This window comes from Heterodontus francisci, chromosome 19, assembly GCF_036365525.1.
Source record: "Heterodontus francisci isolate sHetFra1 chromosome 19, sHetFra1.hap1, whole genome shotgun sequence".
NCBI lineage: Eukaryota > Metazoa > Chordata > Chondrichthyes > Heterodontiformes > Heterodontidae > Heterodontus > Heterodontus francisci.
Genome location: NC_090389.1, coordinates 6208430 through 6227700, shown reverse-complemented (window position 1 = coordinate 6227700; position 19271 = coordinate 6208430). Strand labels below are relative to the sequence as shown.

The 19271-nt window shown below is 57.4% G+C and overlaps 1 protein-coding gene across 1 annotated transcript in view; it reads right to left on the bottom strand.

Moving 5' to 3' along the window:
• The window catches only part of plxnd1 (plexin D1), a 329127-nt gene extending 311213 nt beyond the window's left edge, over window positions 1–17914 (bottom strand). Inside the window, exon 1 of the mRNA XM_068051338.1 lies at window positions 16063–17914. Coding sequence (XP_067907439.1) covers window positions 16063–17265 — 1203 coding nt within the window. The 5' untranslated portion in view covers window positions 17266–17914. The remainder of the gene's footprint in view (window positions 1–16062) is intronic.
• Window positions 17915–19271: the final 1357 nt, after the last annotated feature.

The following is a 19271-nucleotide window of genomic DNA, read 5'->3' as shown; positions in this document are numbered from 1 at the left end:
CCCGGCCCTGTGGCAGCCGTACCAAGAGAAGAAGGACGCGCTGAGAGACCTGCAGCTCGTAGGGTCACAAGGCGCATACGTGAGGTCATAGATCGGGATCCTGGAAGAATTGGACCGTGCCTCACCCTTCTACTCGCTAGAAAAATGGCGGGGGGTCCATAAGCATTGAGCTGCTGGCCGACGACAGATCCTCCGTCATGGATCCAGAAGGAATTTTTGGCCCTTCGGTCCGTACCTATTACAGTGCGTTGTGCTCTCCGGATCCATCCAGCAAGGATGCATGCAGTGTTTGGTGGGAGGACTCGCTGAAGGTCAGCCCGGAGGGCACCAAAGGATTGGGCTCCGCTCACATTGGCGGAGCTGACCGGCACCTTCCACCAGCTCTCGAGGGGCAAATCCCTGGGGCTGGACGAGCTGACTGTGGATTTCCTCAGGGCATTCTGGGATGTCCTGGGGGCGCAATTACGCGCGGATCCTGGGGGAAAGCCTGGCGACCAGGAAGATGCCCCTTTTGTGGCACAGGGCAGTCATTGTCCTGCTGCCAAAGAGGGGCGATCTCCGCTTGCTTATGAACTGACGTCCGGTCTCCCTCCTCAGCACGGATTACAAGATCATTGCCCGGGCTACGTCTACCTGCCTGGGCTCCGTGCTGGTCTACATGATACACCCCAACCAATCCTACACGGTCTGGGGCCTCCAGGACAATATCCATCTGGTCTGGGAACTGATCCATCTTTCCCAGAGGACTGGTCTGTCAGTTGCCTTTCTCTCCCTTGATCAGGTGAAGGCATTCGACAGGGTGGATCACGAGTATCTTTTCGGGACTCTGTGCGCGTTCGGACTCGGACCGCATTTTGTGACCCGGGTCCGACTTTTATGCACTGCCACAGATTGTCTGGTCAAAGTTAACGGGTCCTTGACGGCACCCCTTCACTTTGGGAGATGAGTACGTCAGGGATGCCCGATGTCTGGCCAATTATATACCATCTGCGTGGAGCCATTCCTGTACCTGCTTCATAAGAGGTTGGTGAGTTTGGCTCTGCGCGGGCCGGGCATGCAGGTTGTCCTCTTGGCTTACGCCGATGACGTGCTCCTCTCGGTCCCAGATCCCGTTGACTTGCGGAGGATGCGCGACTGCCAGCAGACCTTTTCTGCTGCGTCCTCCGGGAGGATCAATTGGTAGAAATGTTCCAGACTCTTGGTGGGTCAGTGGCGGGTGGACTCCCTACTGGAAGAGTTAACACCTTTGGCGTGGAGAACCATGCACCTCTTCTATCTGGGAGTCCACCTGAGCCCCGCTCAGAAAGCCTAGCAGGCAAACTGGCAGGAGTTGGAGGTGAAACTCACCACTCAGCTGGGCCACTGGACAGGACTGCTCCGAGTGCTTTCCTACAGGGGCCGAGTGCTGGTCATAAAACAACTTGTGGCCTCGATGCTGTGGTACCGGTTGGTCACTTTGGTCCCACCCCCTGCATTTGCCAACAAGATCCAGAAGAAACTCATCGATTTCTTCTGGGGGCAAGAGGAAACACTGGGTCTCTGTCGCCATTCTGAATCTCCCGATTAATGAAGGGCAGTCAGTCGGTGGTCTGGGTCTATACACAGGCTGCGACTCTCCGCCTTCGGACCCTGCAGAGATACCTGTACATCGAGTGTCCTCCCAGATGGTGTGCGCTGGCGACATATTTTTTCCGCCAGGTGCACTGTCTTCAAGACAACAAGCAGCTCCCGACGGAGAACGTTAGCCGTGCCTTTCTGATGGAGTTGCCTGTCTTTTATCGGGATCTATTCAGAGTCTGAACACGGTTGCCTCCATGTCGGCAGAGGAGAGCGCCTTGGCTGTCGGGCGGCTGGTTCTGGGGACGGACCAACTAGTGGAGGAGTAGCCGAAGCTCCTGGGATGCCCCTCACTGCAGATGACGAGGGGGCTCAGGAGTGTGGACTGTTCCGGCCGAACTGAGCCCTGCTTGGCCAGAACTGTTCATCAGAACGAGGCCCCAAACCCTCCTCGGGAGCCGGTCCCACACAACCTGAGGCGCCTCTCGGAAATGCCCTCCGTGCCATACCACATGGGGTTTCCTGTACAAGCTGCTCCTGCACATTCTCCACTTCCTCTCCCTCGTCTGCTGCCCGGACACGCTGTGGCGGTCCATGTTGCCATCTGGCAGCGAGGGGAAACCCCGGCGGAGGTCTCTCTATACGAAAGTCCTCCCCTTTTACATCGGGGACCTGGGGTGGAGGGTGTTGCACAGGGCAGTCCAGTGCAATAGACTTTTACGTAGGTTCACAGACTCCCAGGCCACCTCTAATTTCTGTGGCCTGGATGAGTCCGTGTTTGAGGTACATATGGAGTGTGCGAGGTTGCAGCCCCTATTCGAGTATTTGAAGGGGCTGCTCCTCAAGCTTTGGCTGCACTTCAGCCCCACGCTCTTGATCTTTGGGCACCTGGTGCGGAGGGGGATGGGCCGGGAGGAGGATCTCCTCATTGATCTACCCCTGGGCCTAGCCAAGGTGGCAATTCACAGGTCCAGGCTGCGGGCCGTCGGGGGGTCCATCCGCCCTGATTTCTTGCCCTTCTTCCGAGGTTACATTCGCACCCCGGTGTCCCTGGAGAAGGGGCATGCTGTGTCCGCCGCTACGCTTGAGGCCTTCCGCGACCGGTGGGCACCGCAGGGACTGGAGTGCATCATCAATGCCAAAAATGGCATTTTAATTTGAGTTTTTGGTTTATTTATTTTTGATAAAGTGATTTATACAAAAATTTAAATAAAGTGGGTCCTGAGGAATAAAGGCCCCCTCGACAAAAATAAATAATCGGGGGCCTGGGGTATAAAGGCCACCTTAAAAAAAAGGGTTGATACAGAGTAACGCTCCATCTACAGATGAAGAAAAATGGGATTAGACACAGAGTAAAGCTCCCACTATACTGTCCCCAAAAAAGAAGAAAAAAAAAAGAAAAAAAAAAAACGGGGTTAGATACAGAGTAAAGCTCCCTCTACACTGTCCCATCAAACACTCCCAGGACAGGTACAGCACGGGGTTAGATACAGAGTAAAGCTCCCTCTACACTGTCCCATCAAACACTCCCAGGACAGGTACAGCACTGGGATTGGCTGGTCAATTTGGAGCACTTCCTGCCAGCAATCAGGGGGAGCAGCTGCACCTGTGCTGCAGCAACTGCAGAGTGGAGAGTGGAGAGTGGAGACTGCAGCAACTGGGGAGAGAGACTGGAGAAAGGTGAATACAGAGTGGAGGGAAACCATCAAGGAAGGCTGCAATTTTTCTGGAAAGGTGGGTGTCAGGGCACCTGAAAGACTCTGAAGTTTAAACTGTTTGGGGGAGGGAGAAGAGGCCTGAAGACTCAGGGGTGGGGCAGCCAAATCCAGTAAGGGCCCCTGTGTTTGTATTGGTGTTTGCACACAGGGAGCTCCCTCCCCACCCCAACTGCCTGCTCGGGACAGCTGGAGTTGCCCGGGTGAAGACTGTCTTGTTAAAATCAGAAGAGGAGAGTACCGGGCGGCTCCAGCCGTCCCGGGCGAAGAAGCCTCCCCCAACTGGAAGACAACAAACAGTTTTGGACTAATTGTTATAAAGGTGCTCCAACTGGCAGTTGGATCAAACATCCTTTTCAGCCTTTCTCTCCCTTCCTCCACTCAGTCGCCTCAGTCACCTATCCTCCCCATTTCCTTTACCATCCTACCCCATCCTCCTCTACTCCCACTCCACCTTGTTTAAAGTTTGCTTTTTTTTTAAAAAATTGTGTAAATTTGTTTTGTTTCTTGGGGGTGGACGTAGCTCTTAGACCCCATGGCAAGCCCCTCTTCGCCGGTGGCGGGGCCTTCCCGTTCATATGCTGCTGCGGCTGCTGCAGCTGCACCTGTTGCCCCGTCACCTTTTGCTTTATTAACAACGAAGCATGGGGTCAAGAGCTACGTCCACCCGAACATGACTATAGAGGCATGCGTGAAAGCAATGGCCGAGGTTGTCGGCCCTTCGGCCATTGTTGCAGCCTCTAAAATGTACGGGAAGGCAGTGTTTTTCCTGAAGACCGAGCGGGTGGTGTCCCTGGCTCTGAGCAAGGGGCTCACCGTGGGCGGGACCTTTCTGCCAGTGGACCCCCTGGAGGCCACTGCGCAAAGGCTCATTTTATCCAATGTCCCACCCTTCATCCCTGGTGAGCTCCTCCTTCCCCACCTGCACCATCTGGGGGAGGTAAAGACGGGGCTCACCCCAGTCCCGCTCGGTCTTCGGGAGAACAGCCTCCGACACGTCTACTCCTTCCGCCGCCAGTTATTCATGCAGCTGGCGCGGGAGGAGGTGACAGAGGGCCACTTCAATGTAGAATTCCAGGGGACGGCCTACCGCGTCTTCTGGACCTTGGACGGGGTGCGGTGCCATGTCTGTAAGGGGGTGGGGCATGTTCGTAAGAACTGCCCCAACCTCCCGGCTGCCAACTCCAACTCAGCGGCCCAGGGTGGCGACGCTGCACCTCCTCCCACCCCCACTACACCACCACCAGATACCATTCAGTCGGTACCGGAGGCTGTGGTTTTCACGGCCTCCGGCAGGGAGGGGGGTGACCGTCCAAGTGGAAGGAAGGCACGGAGGAGAAATAAACATCGAGAGGCGCGTCCCCTGGATATCGTGACACTACCCGAGCCTGAGCTCAGCCCAAGGCCCGATCTCGGGAAGTTAACTTGCCCCAGGGCTGGGCTCAGGCCCAGGGTGAATAAAAAAAAGGAGAGTGTGGAGGTGGAGGCCTCTGATGATATGGAGGTCTCTGAGCCTCCGCACACAACTGGGAAAAAGAGGAGAAGGCACCCCTCCACAGAGGTAACAAGGGGCCCTGAGGCGCAGGGCCCATCTGTTGGAGGGGAGCTGTCTCCTGTTTCGGGTCCCCAGGTTTCCCCTACCGCCACCACCAAGGCTGCAAAGTCCGGGCAGGTGCTCCCAATTCCTCAGGATGGAGGGAAGGGGATGGCCCCGGTACATGAGGCCCCTACTGAAGGAGTAAGTGGGGCCCTGCTTGTGGTGGGGGAGCCTGGGGAAGCCGCCCATTCTGCCACTGCTACTGGGTCGGGTGTCCTGAATGAAGGGGAGGGCGAGGCCCCAGAGGGTCGGGCCTCCCAGCCGGAGTCCACCACCAACCAGGAGACACCCGACCCAGTTATAACTGAGAATGCTGCCCCACCTGCTGGGCCTGTGGGTGCTGGCGGAGCGGGAGATAGCCTCCTCCCTCCGCCTCCAATCTCGGCTCCGGCTGGTTTCCCGGAGTCGGGAACTTCTGTCTCCCCTGGACCACTCATTGCCCTGGGGACGGAGGTGGAGGGGGGTCCTGAGCCGCTGGTGCCTACAGGCTCCAGTTTCACAATAGAACCCAGAGAGGACTCCTCCGCCATCGATCCTGGGGGTGGGATCGTGACGGAGGCGGGACCAGCTGGCGCGGCCGGGACGTCCGCCCCACAGTGTGTGGTGGATGTGTTGGCCGCTGGCGGTGACGACCCGGAGGAGGATGGGGATTCGGTGCGGGGCACGGAGGATGATCTTGATTCCATCGCCAGTGAGGTGGTGGAGTCCCTCGTGCCTCCCACCGAATCTCCTCTCATCCCCACGGCGGAACTCCGGGATTTCCTCGCGGCTTTCAGGGGTTGCCGCAATAAAGTTCAGCTGGCCCTCGACCGTTGGTCGAATCTGGCGCTGATCATCCAGTCCGTCCATGCCGCCCTTAAGATAGCGGGCAAGCGCGCGGACGTGAAACTGGTTGAGAGGCGCCGTTTTAATGTGTTCCTCAATGGGTTGCTGGGGGAGTGGAGGGCCAGGTGCACTTCCACTCCCTCCTCACAGTGAGCTGTTGGTGACGGGTTTTAAGTACCTTTGACATGAAGATAACCATAGCCAGCCTCAACATCAACGGCAGCAGAGGGGCTCACCGCAGATTTCACAATCTCTCAGTCCTTAGGGAAGGGAGATACGCGGTGAGCTTTCTGCAGGAAACCCACACCGTTCCGGGAGACGAAGCCACCTGGCTCCTGGAGTGGCAGGGTGGGGTCTACATGAGTCACCTCACCCCTATTTCTAGTGGGGTGGCTATCTTGTTGGCCCCGACTTTTCAGCCGGAGATCTTGGGGGTCAAGGAGCTAGTGCCGGGCCGCTTGCTCCACCTCGCCGTTCGCCTGGGTAGCGTGCCGCTCCACTTTGTGAATGTGTACGCGCCCAGGCCCGGCGCTTTGCAAGCGCGCTTCTTTGAAGAAGTGTCCGCTCTCTTGAGCTCCATCGATAGCGGCGAGTGCATCATCCTCGGGGGGGATTTCAACTGCACCCTCGAGGTGGGGGATCGCTCCGGTCCCCAGCGCGGCCAAGCGTCGGTGGAGAAGTTGAGGGGACTGATCAGCTCCCTTAACTTGGTGGACGTCTGGCGGAATCTCCATCCCGACTCCAGCGCCTTCACGTGGAGGTCTGGAGGAGGGGGGTCGCGAATCGACCGCCTCTACATTTCGCAGGCGTACGTCTCCCGCGTTTCGGCGGCCTCCATGCGGCTGGTGCCGTGCTCGGACCACCGCCTGGTGTGGGCGGAGTTCACTCCGCTCCGCACGCGGGCGGGGTCCGCGTACTGGCACTTTAACAACCGGCTGCTGGAGGACGTGCGATTTCGGGACTCGTTCTGTCGATTCTGGGCCGACTGGAGAAGGAAGCAGGGGGGCTTCCCCTCCTTGAGGCTATGGTGGGATGTGGGCAAGACTCACATCCGCGTCTTCTGTCAGGAGTACGCGAAGGGGTCGACCAAGAGGCGGGAAGCCGAGATCGGGCGCCTTGAGAGGGAGGTGCTCGACTTGGAATCCCGCCTCGGTCATGCCGTCGCGGACCCGGCCCTGTGGCAGGCGTACAAAGAGAAGAAGGGCGCGCTGAGGAACCTGCAGCTCATAGGGTCCCGAGGCGCGTACGTGAGGTCGCGGATCCAGATCCTGGAAGATTTGGACCGCGCCTCACCCTTCTTCTACTCGCTGGAAAAATGGCGGGGGGTCCGTAAGCAGCTCGTCGAGCTGCTGGCCGACGACGGATCCTCCATCACGGATCCGGAGGGAATGGGCCTCCTGGTCCGGACGTATTACAGTGCGTTGTTCTCTCCGGATCCGTCCAGCGAGGATGCGCGCAGAGTTTTGTGGGAGGACCTGCCGCAGGTCAGCCCGGAGGGCGCCGAAGGATTGGAGGCTCCGCTCACGTTGGCGGAGCTGACTGGCGCCCTCCACCAGCTCTCGAGGGGCAAATCCCCAGGGCTGGATGGGTTGACCGTGGAGTTCCTCAGGGCGTTCTGGGACGTCCTGGGGGACGATTACGCGCGGGTCCTGGGGGAAAGCCTGGCGACCGGGGAGATGCCCCTCTCGTGGCGCAGGGCGGTCATCGTCCTGCTGCCGAAGAGGGGCGATCTCCGCCTGCTTAAAAACTGGCGTCTGGTCTCCCTCCTCAGCACGGATTATAAGATCTTTGCCCGGGCTATGTCTACCCGCCTGGGCTCCGTGCTGGCCCACATGATCCACCCCGACCAGTCCTACACAGTCCCGGGCCGGTCCATCCAGGACAACATCCACCTGGTCCGGGACCTGATCCATCTTTCCCAGAGGACTGGTCAGTCGGTCGCCTTTCTCTCCCTCGATCAGGAGAAGGCGTTCGACAGGGTGGATCACGATTACCTTTTCGGGACTCTGCGCGCTTTCGGACTCGGGCCGCATTTTGTGGCCCGGGTCCGACTTTTATACGCCGCCGCAGAGTGTCTAGTCAAAGTTAACGGGTCCTTGACGGCGCCCCTTCGATTTGGGAGAGGAGTGCGTCAGGGGTGCCCCATGTCCGGCCAATTGTATACCATCTGCGTGGAGCCCTTCCTGTGCCTGCTTCGCAGGAGGTTGACGGGATTGGCTCTGCGCGAGCCGGCCATGCGGGTCGTCCTCTCGGCTTACGCCGACGACGTGCTCCTCGCAATCACAGATCCCGTTGACTTGCGGAGGATGAGCGACTGCCAGCAGACCTTTTCTGCCGCGTCCTCCGCGAGGATCAATTGGGAGAAATGTTCCGGACTCCTGGTTGGTCAGTGGCGGGTGGACTCCCTGCCGGAGGAGATGACACCTTTTGCGTGGAGCACCACGCACCTCCTCTATCTGGGAGTCCACCTTAGCCCCGCTGAGGAAGCCTGGCCGGCAAACTGGCAGGAGTTGGAGGCGAAAGTCACCGCTCGGCTGGGGCGCTGGACAGGACTGCTCCGAGTGCTTTCCTACAGGGGCCGAGCGTTGGTCATAAACCAACTGGTGGCCTCCATGCTGTGGTACCGGTTGGTCACTTTGGCCCCGCCCCCTGTATTTGCCACCAAATTCCAGAAGAAACTCGTCGATTTCTTCTGGGGCAAGAGGAAACACTGGGTCTCTGCCGCGGTCCTGAGTCTCCCGATCGAGGAGGGCGGTCAGTCGCTGGTGTGCGTCCGCACCCAGGCTGCGACTCTCCGCCTTCGGACCCTGCAGAGATACCTGTACGTCGAGCGTCCTCCCAGATGGTGTGCGCTGGCGACGTATTTTTTCCGCCAGTGTCACTGCCTTCAAGACGACACGCAGCTCCCGGTGGAGTCCGTTAGCCGCGCCTCTCTGAGGGAGTTGCCTGTCTTTTACCGGGATCTTTTCCGAGTCTGGAACATGGTCGCCTCCAGTCAGGGCGCTCCCCCGCCGGCGGAGGAGAGCGCCTCGGCTGTCCGGGCGGCCGACTCCGGGGACGGTCCGGCGGGCGGAGGAGTAGCCGAAACCCCCGGGACGCCCCTCACTGCGGGTGGCGACGGGGCTCGGGAGTGCAGAGCGATCCCGGCCGAGCTGACCCCCGCTCGGCCGGAACTGCTCATCGGACCCAGGCCCCGAAACCCTCCTCGGGAGCCGGTCCGGCACAACCCGAGCCGCCTCTCGGAAATGCCCTCCGTGCCATTCCAATCGGCGCGGAGGGGTTTCCTGTACGGGCTGCTCCTGCACACTCTCCACTTCCTCGCCCTCGTCAGCCGGCCGGACACGCCCTGGCGGTCCGCGTTGCCATCTGGCGGCGAGGGGAAACCCCGATGGAGGTCTCTCTACGCGGGAGTCTTCCCCCTTTACATCGGGGACCTGGGGTGGAGGGTGCTGCACAGAGCAGTCCCGTGCAATAGGCTTTTAAGTAGGTTCACGGACTCCCAGGCCACCTGTACTTTCTGCGGCCTGGACGAGTCCGTGTTCCACATTTATACGGAGTGTGCGAGGTTGCAGCCCCTCTTTGAGTATCTGAAGGGGCTGCTCCTCAAATTCTGGCTGCACTTCAGTCCCACGCTCCTGATCTTTGGGCACCCGGTGCGGAGGGGCTTGGGCCGGGAGGAGGATCTCCTCGTCGGTCTGCTCCTGGGCCTGGCCAAGGTGGCAATTCACAGGTCCAGGTTGCGGGCCGTCGGGGGGTCCGTCCTCCCCGATTGCCTGCCCCTCTTCCGCGGTTACGTTCGCGCCCGGGTGTCCCTGGAAAAGGAGCATGCGGTGTCCGCCGGTACGCTTGAGGCCTTCCGCGACCGGTGGGCACCGCAGGGACTGGAGTGCATCGTCGACGCCGAGAATGGCATTTTAATTTGAGTTTTTTGTTTATTTATCTGTTTTAATAAAGTTATTTTAAAACTGTAAATATGTACATAAAGGGGGCCTGAGGGATAAAGGCCCCCTCGATGTGAAAAATATAAAAGGGGCCTGGGGTATAAAGGTCACCTTGTAAAAAACAAAAACAAAAAAAAAAACGGGGTTAGATACAGAGTCAAGCTCCCTCTACACTGTCCCATCAAACACTCCCAGGACAGGTACAGCACGGGGTTAGATACAGAGTAAAGCTCCCTCTACACTGTCCCATCAAACACTCCCAGGACAGGTACAACACAGGTTAAAATAGTACAGCAATGAAGGAGCCCATTCGGCCCATCATGTCTGTATCAGCTCTTTGGAAGAACAATCCAGTTAGCTCCACTCCCCTCCTGCTTCCCCATATCCCTGCCATTTTTTTTCTCCTTCATTTATCCAATTCCCTTCTGTATCCATCACCCTATCAGGCAGTCTATTCCAAATCCTAACCATTCACTGGGTCAAAAAGTTGCTTTGGCACTTTTGCCAGTCATCTTATATCTGTTCCCTCTTTATCAACCCTTCAGCCATTGGAAACAGTTTCTCTTTATTTACTCTAACTAAACCATTCTTGAATTGCCGAACCGTTACAGCACAGAAAAAGGCCATTCAGCCCGTTTTGTCTGTGACCGCTCTCTGCAAAAAGTAACTCAGCTGATCCCACTTCCCTACCCTTTCCCTGTAACCCTGCAAATACTTTCTCTTCAGCTACTTATCCAATTCACTTTTGAAAGCCCTGATTGAATCTACCACACTCTCAGGCACTGCATTCCAGATCCTAACCACTCACTGCATTTCCTCACGTCACCATTGCTTCTTTTGCCAATCACTTTAAATCGTGTCCTCTGGTTCTCGACCCCCTCCGCCAATGGGAGTAGTTTCTCTCTATCTACTCTGTCCAGACCCCTCATGATTTTGAACACCTTTATCAAATCTCTTAATCTTCTCTTCTCTAAGGTGAACAATCCCAGCTTCTCCAATCTATCCACATAACTGAAATCCCTCATCCCTGGAACCATTCGCGTGAATCTTTTCTGCATCCTCTCTAATGCCTTACTTAACATCCTTCCGAAAGGGTGGTGCCCACAACTGGACACAATACTCCAGTTGTGGCCAAACAAGTGTTTTGTCAAGGTTCACCATAACTTCCTTGTTTCTGTACTCTATGATTCTATTTATAAAGCCAAGAATCCCATATGCCTTTTTGACCACTTTCTCAATCTGCCCTGCCACCTTCAACAATTTGTGCACATAAACCCCTCGATCACTCTGTTCTTGCAGTCCCTTTAGAATTGTACCCTCTATTTGTATTGCTTTCTTCGTTCTTCATACCGATATGTATCACTTCACACTTCTCTGTATTCAATTTCAATCTGCCACGTGCCCGCCCATTCCACCAGCCTGTCTATGTCCTCTTGAAGTCTATCACTATCCTCCTCACAGTTCACAATACTTACAAGTTTTGCGTCATCCGCAAATTTTGAAATTGTGCCCTGCACACTCGAGTCTAAGTCATTAATTTCGATCAAGAAAAGCTGTGGTGGAGAACCCCACTGTTACCTTCCTCCAGTTCAAAATGCAACTGTTCACTACTACTCCCTGTCACTCAGCCAACTTCCCATCCATGCTGCTACTGTCCCTTTTATTCCATGGGCTTCAACTTTGCTGGAACGTCTACTCGGTAACACTTTATCAAACGCCTCTAACCTTCTCCGTTCTAAGTAGAACAACCCCACCCTCTCCAATCTATTCACTCAACTGTGGCCTGGATTTTAGCAGCCCTCTAGGGATTGGCTGGGAGGTGGGGGCCTGTATAAAGTTGAGAGAAGACAGAGGAGATGGAGTGCCTGTCAGCCTCCTGCTGCTAGGCTCTTTTCCCAGCAGTGAGGAAGGTGGAGGATGGCCTCCCACCCAGGAGCCAATTGAGCCACTTAAGTGGCCAATTGAGGGCTTCTTCCCATGGCTGTTGGCATTTACCATGGGCCCTCTGCCATGTGGGGAGACTGCCTTGTAAACCCTTATGGAGGGGGAACCTTCCTCTTTGGGCACTCTATGGCCCACGGAGGGGCCTCTGTCAACAATGGCCGGCTGCAGCCTGCTCGCACAGCATCCTCTCTTCTCATCGCAGCCAGTGGCCGCCACTTCAAGTGGTTCTGCCGAGACCGCTGAGCTGCTGGCCCACTCCTGAGGGGTGGGCTGCCATCCTTTAAAGAGACAGCGGCCCAGACGGCAACTAATTTGTTGCCTGACAGATGTGAAATGTGGCCGGGGGTCCCGTGGACAGCCAAGGTAGGATCGCCCCTGGCTTTTTGGCCTGTCGTTGGGATCCCCGTGGCAACGACAAAATCCTGCCCTATGATTCTATAATAATTGTGAGGTGAAACCTTTTGGTCAGAAGAATGAGCAGCAACAATAGAAACTAAACGGTCTAATTTTATTGAGTAGATTAAACCTACATTCGCCGGAATTTGCATGAATGAGAGGTGATCTAATTGAAACATATCAAATTCTAAAGGGGCTTTGACAAAGTCAATGCTGAGGGTAGGTTTCCCCTAGAGAGTCTAGGACAGGGGTTCAAATACTCAAAATATGGGGACTGAGATGAGGAGAAATTGCTTCACTCAGAGGGTTGTGAATCTTTGGAATTCTCTACCCCAGAGGGTTGTGGAAGCTCAGGCATTGAATATATTCAACACAAGGACAGATAGATTTTTAGGTACTAAAGGCAATCAAGGGTTAGTGCAGGAAGGTGGACTGAGGTAGATCAGCCATGATATTAATGAATGGCAAAGCAGGCTTGAGGGGCCAAATGGCCTACTCCTGCTCCTATTTATTAAGTTCTTATGTAAAGGAGGTAAAGGAACAGACAGACCTAGGGTGTACATACACAAATCTTTGAAGATGGCAGGACAAGTTGACATGGCTGTTAAAAAGGTTTACAGGACCTGGGCTTTATAAATAGAGGCACAGAGTACAAAAGCAAGGACATTATGGTGAACCTTTATAGAACACTTGTAAGGCCTCATCTGGAGTGTTGTGTCTAATTCTGGGCACCACACTTCAGAGAGACCATCAACTCCATGGAGAAGATTCAGAGGAGCTTTACTGGGATGGTACCAGGGATGAGGATCTGGAGTTACGTGGAGGAATTAGAGAAGCTGATCTGGGTCTTCTCAGAGCAGAAAAGGTTAAGGAGAGAGTTGATAGAGTTGTTCAAATTATAAGGGATTTTGATTCTATGAACTCCCCTGCCGGCCCAACCCGCACCCCTCCTGGCCAGGCACAGCCCAGCCCCGTCCCAGCCTAGCCCGGCCCATCCCCATCCCAGCCCAGCCCCTCCCAGCTCGGCTCAACCCACCCCCCCTCCCGGCCAGGCGCAGCCCAGCCCCGTCCCAACCCCATTCCTCTCCTGTGTGACCATTGACAGTGTGGGTGCAGATATAGCAGCACATTCCTCTTCCTGAAAGATGTTTTACTCTGTGCTTTAATTTACTGCAACTACATGGTTGAAAATGAAAACACAAACAGGAAGATAAACCCCCGCAACCCACTCTCCAATCCCAGGGAGCAATCCTACCAGTACATTAGTATATTGTGCTGTCAAAGTGTTACATCTTACACAAATGGACAGTCCATGAATTTCGAGTGAGACTTTGAATTTGGGTATCACTAAACAGGCTTTGCTTTCACACTCAATCAATATATACCATATTTTATAGCTTAGATATATTACATATTTCACATGTGTCACACCTTAGGTCAAAAGATTATGGGTTCAAGGTCCACTCCAGAGTGACAGTCCCTAAATCAGCTAGAAACACCGCGAAACAAGTGAGAGATGGTCAAGTCACCTCACCGTACACAACGAGAGCCACCAACACCAGAGGACACTATTACTGCCAATTTAATCCCACTGTCCTGCAATCTCCCCATAGCCCTGTATCAATCCCAAACTAATCCCACTGTCCTGTATCAATCCCAAACTAATCCCACTGCCCTGCTCTTTCCCCATAGCCCTGTATCAATCCCAAACTAATCCCACTGTCCTGTATCAATCCCAAACTAATCCCACTGTCCCACTCTCTCCCCATAGCCTTGTATCAATCCCAAACTCATCCCACTGTCCTGTATCAATCCCAAACTAATCCCACTGCCCTGCTCTTTCCCCATAGCCCTGTATCAATCCCAAACTAATCCCACTGTCCTGTATCAATCCCAAACTAATCCCACTGTCCCACTCTCTCCCCATAGCCTTGTATCAATCCCAAACTAATCCCACTGTCCTGTATCAATCCCAAACTAATCCCACTGTCCCACTCTCTCCCCATAGCCTTGTATCAATCCCAATCTAATCCCACCGTCCTACTCTCTCTCCATCGCCCTGTATCAATCTGAATCTAATTCCACTGTCCCACTCTCTCCCCATAGCCCTGTATCAATCCCAATCTAATCCCACTGTTTTGTATCAATCCCAATCTAATCCCACTGCCTCACACTCTTTCCCTGTATCTTCCATTGATTTAAACATTTTTCTAAATTTCTCTTAAACAAGGCCAGTTTTATGAAAAGAGTGGAAGTAACCTTTTCAACACTGGGGCCACTTAAGTATCACATAAAACACCCAAACAGCCATTTGCTTTAAAGATCAGTAAATATTATGCACTGTTACTGTACAATTTAGGATTTTTATAAAACTTTCAAAAGGAAAGCAACAGTTAACAATTTTACAATTTAGCCTGAACACATTCCGAAACACCGAGCTCACTTGTAACATGCAACTTTCCTTCACACATCCCCTCCACCCCCTCTCCCTCCTCACCCCTCCTCCCACCCCTTCTCCCTGCCACCTCTCGCAGTCTCCCTCCTCAGCCCTCCTTTTGGCCCCTCTCCCTCCTCACCCCTCCTCCCACCCCCTCTCCCAGTCTCCCTCCTCACCCCTCCTTCCACCCCCTCTCCCTCCCCACCCCTCCTCCCTCCCGCTCTCCCAGTCGCCCTCCCCACCCCTCCTTCCACCCCCTCTCCCTCCCCACCCCTCCTCCCACCCCCTCTCCCAGTCTCCCTCCCCACCCCTCCTCCCACCCCCTCTCCCTCCCCACCCCCTCCTCCCGCCCACTCTCCCTCCCCACTCCTCCTCCCACCCCCTCTCCCAGTCTCCCTCCTCACCCCTCCTTCCACCCCCTCTCCCTCCTCACCCCTCCTTCCTCCCCCTCTCCCAGTCGCCCTCCCCACCCCTCCTTCCACCCCCTCTCCCTCCCCACCCCTCCTCCCACCCCCTCTCCCAGTCGCCCTCCCCACCCCTCCTTCCACCCCCTCTCCCTCCCCACCCCTCCTCCCACCCCCTCTCCCAGTCTCCCTCCCCACCCCTCCTCCCACCCCCTCTCCCTCCCCACCCCCTCCTCCCGCCCCCTCTCCCTCCCCAACCCTCCTCCCGCCCCCTCTCCCAGTCTCCCTCCTCACCCCTCCTTCCAACCCCTCTCCCTCCCCACCCCCTCCTCCCGCCCCCTCTCCCTCCCCAACCCTCCTCCCGCTCCCTCTCCCAGTCTCCCTCCTCACCCCTCCTTCCAACCCCTCTCCCTCACCACCCCTCCTCCCACCCCCTCTTCCTCCCCACCCCTCCTCCCGCTCTCTCTCCCTCCCCACCCCTCCTCCCGCCCCCTCTCCCTCCCCACCCCTCCTCCCGCCCCCTCTCCCTCCCCAACCCTCCTCCCGCCCCCTCTCCCTCCCCACCCCTCCTCCGGCCCCCTCTCCCTCCCCACCCCTCCTTCCACCCCCTCTCCCTCCCCACCCCTCCTCCCGCACCCTCTCCCTCCCCACCCCTCCTCCCGCCCCCTCTCCCTCCCCACCCCTCCTCCCGCCCCCTCTCCCTCCCTACCCCTCCTCCCACCCCCTCTCCCTCCCCACCCCTCCTCCTGCCCCCTCTCCCTCCCCACCCCTTCTCCCGCCCCCTCTCCTTCCCCAACCCTCCTCCCGCTCCCTCTCCCTCCCCACTCCTCCTCCCACCCCCTCTCCCAGTCTCCCTCCCCACCCCTCCTCCCGCCCCCTCTCCCTCCTCACCCCTCCTCCCTCCCCCTCTCCCTCCCCACCCCTCCTCCCGCCCCCTCTCCCAGTCTCCCTCCCCACCTCCTTTCCCAGCCTCCCTTCCCACCTGTACTTCAAATCTCACTCTCTGTCCCTTCTCTGTTCCCCTTCTGCATTGAACCCTCCTCTCCTCTGTCCCTCCTCCCCGTATTCACCTCTTCCCTCAGTCCCTCCTGCCTGAACAAGGCACCTCCACCCTCTCTCTCCTCCCCTTCCTTTCCCACCATTCCCTCAGTCCCTCCTCCATCATCTGCCCCATCCCATGCACACTACCCCTCCTCTTCTCCTCACTCCTCCTCCATCCATGCCCCTCCTCCTCCCTCTCACTCACCGTGATGTTGCGCCTGATGCAGGCGGGCCCACTGCCCTGGATCACGCTATCCAACACGGTCACCTCCTGGCTGCGCTCTTCCTCAAAGCATTTCCTGCGGGCCTCCCGGATTCGCTGCTCGATGGCTGGGAAGCTGAAGATGCAGAGAGCAGAGTCCCGCCCGCTGTCTTCAGGCCTCTCGAACAGGCCATACAGGCTCTGACCAGGTCCGGCCCAGACAGACAGCAGGCCGCCATAAAGCCTGGGGCCGGCACCGCATTGCAGGCCTAACTGGATGTAGGACTCAGTCAGCTTGCGGCTCTCAGTTGGTCGTGGGCCACGGGCCCCGGCACAGATGCGGGCCAGCATGCTCCGGGGCCGGCCGCCCTTGGTGCCCGAGTTGGCATCGTTGTTGAGTGCGAGGTAGGTGTAGGTGCGACGGCTGAAGGCCTGCACGAAACTCAAGCGGTTGCGGGCCTTAGCCTCAAACTTGATTTTGAAGACATTGTCCTCAGATGGGTTTATGTCGTAGGTGAAGAGCCGGGAGAGACGACCCTTGTCCAGGGCCCGGATGGCAATCTCGGGCGTGTTCTCGAAGCGCAGGTCCTCCCGACTGCTGTTGGTCGGGAAGTAGCGGGTGCCCAGGCCGGTGTAGGTGGCAGCCACGAGTAATCGACTCCCCGGCTCGGGCCCGGGACCCAGGCCCCGCAGCACCAGGCCAACAGTAGAGGCCTCCGGGTGGTTGGCAGCCACATACAGCATGCTGGGAAAGACCAAGTCGGGGCCAGTCGCTGGGGGGAACTGTACAGCCAAGTGACTGATGTTGGCTAAGGTCCGGAGCTGGCAGAAACCCTGGTAGACCGAACCACACACCACCAGCAGGCCTTGGGCCTGGTCGGCCTGCAGCAGCTTGTTGTGGCTGTTAGTCAACCTGAGCGGGTGCTCACAGGTGCTGTGTGGGAGCTGTGGGGCGTGGCACAGGGCACTGTCGTTCACTGGGCCTGTCTCCACCTGAGCCTCCAGCCGCAGGCCCGGCCCCAGCTGGTACACAGCGTTCACAGCACCCACATATACCCGAGGCCCCCGCTCCGGTCCCCAGCCTGGCACTGGCCCCTCCACCACCGCCAGGTTGTTGGTGGCCGTGGGGCTGCGGAAGGTGTCACCCACCTTCATGGACAGCACAGCTGGAAGCTGCAGCAGCAGCATCAGCCTGACCAGACACATCTCTGTCTCCAGGTCCTGTACCCACTCCCCCTGTCCGTCTATCAGACACCCCCTGTATATGTCCCTTTCTCCTTATCACACCAGTCCCTCTGTGTCCCTCTCTCCGCCTCCCTGTCTCTTTTTTCCTGTCTGTGTCCCTCTCTCTGCCTCCCTGTCTCTCTCTTTTTCCCTGTCTGTGCCCCTCTCTCTGCCTCCCTGACCCTCTGTGCCCCTCTCTCCACCTCCCTGCCCTTCCCTCTATCTCTCTCTATCAGTCTCCTCCTGTCCCCCCACCCCACCTTTCTCTTGGTGCCCCTCTCGGTGACCCTGTCCCTCTTTCTATTTCCCTGCTTGTGTGACTTCTTGTCTTTTCTCCCTGTCCCTCTCTTTCTCCTGGTCTCTGTGTCCCACTGTCTCAGTGCCTTTGTCCCTCTGTGTCCATCTCTGTGACCCAGAATCTCTCTGTCTGTCTCTCTCTCAGTGTCCCTGTCTCTTGGTCAGCGTCTCTCTGTCCTATGTCTCTGTCCCACCTTCCTGCTCTGTCTCTGTAGACACTAGTGCCTTTTTCTTTTCCTACCTGTCTCTTGGTCTGAATCCCTCCCTCCCTCTCGGTCCGGGAATGAGTCTCTGTCTCCGGGTCCGGGAATGGGTCTCTCTCTCCGGATCCCGGCCCCTCTCCTCTCTCCCTCCGGCTCTTGCCTCGAAGATGATTTTTCGCTCCCAAGTGCACAGGAAGAGTCTGTTTCCTGCCAACCCGCCTCGGCTGTGACGCCAGAGACTCCGGCTCATTCAGCACTGACAGCCCGGCACCGGCACCGGGAGAGGGACGGACTCCGGGAGAGGGACAGACTCCGATAGAGGGACAGACTCCGGGAGAGGGACGGACACCGGGAGAGGGACAGACTCCGGGAGAGGGACAGACTCCGGGAGACAAGACTCCGGGAGAGGGACGGACTCCGGGAGAGGGACAGACTCCGATAGAGGGACAGACTCCGGGAGAGGGACGGACACCGGGAGAGGGACAGACTCCGGGAGAGGGACAGACTCCGGGAGACAAGACTCCGGGAGAGGGACAGACTCCGATAGAGGGACAGACTCCGATAGAGGGACAGACTCCGATAGAGGGACAGACTCCGGGAGAGGGACGGACTCCGGGAGAGGGACAGACTCCGATAGAGGGACAGACTCCGGGAGAGGGACGGACACCGGGAGAGGGACAGACTCCGGGAGAGGGACAGACTCCGGGAGACAAGACTCCGGGAGAGGGACAGACTCCGATAGAGGGACAGACTCCGATAGAGGGACAGACTCCGGGAGACAAGACTCCGGGAGAGGGACAGACTCCGGGAGACAAGACTCCGGGAGAGGGACAGACTCCGATAGAGGGACAGACTCCGATAGAGGGACAGACTCCGATAGAGGGACAGACTCCGGGAGAGGGACAGACTCCGGGAGACAAGACTCCGGCAGAGGGACAGACTCCGGGAAAGGGACAGACTCCGGGAAAGGGACAGACTCCGGGAGAGGGACAGACTCCGGGAGAGGGACAGACTCCGGCAGAGGGACAGACTCCGGGAGAGGGACAGACTCCGGGAGAGGGACAGACTCCGGGAGAGGGACAGACTCCGATAGAGGGACAGACTCCGGGAAAGGGACAGACTCCGGGAGAGGGACAGACTCCGGGAAAGGGACAGACTCCGGGAGAGGGACAGACTCCGATAGAGGGACAGACTCCGGGAAAGGGACAGACTCCGGGAGAGGGACAGACTCCGATAGAGGGACAGACTCCGGGAGACAAGACTCCGGGAGAGGGACAGACACCGGGAGAGGGACAGACTCCGGGAGACAAGACTCCGGGAGAGGGACAGACTCCGGGAAAGGGACAGACTCCGGGAGAGGGACAGACTCCGGGAGAGGGACAGACACCAGGAGAGGGACAGACTCCGGGAAAGGGACAGACTCCGATAGAGGGATAGACTCCGGGAAAGGGACAGACTCCGATAGAGGGACAGACTCCGGGAGACAAG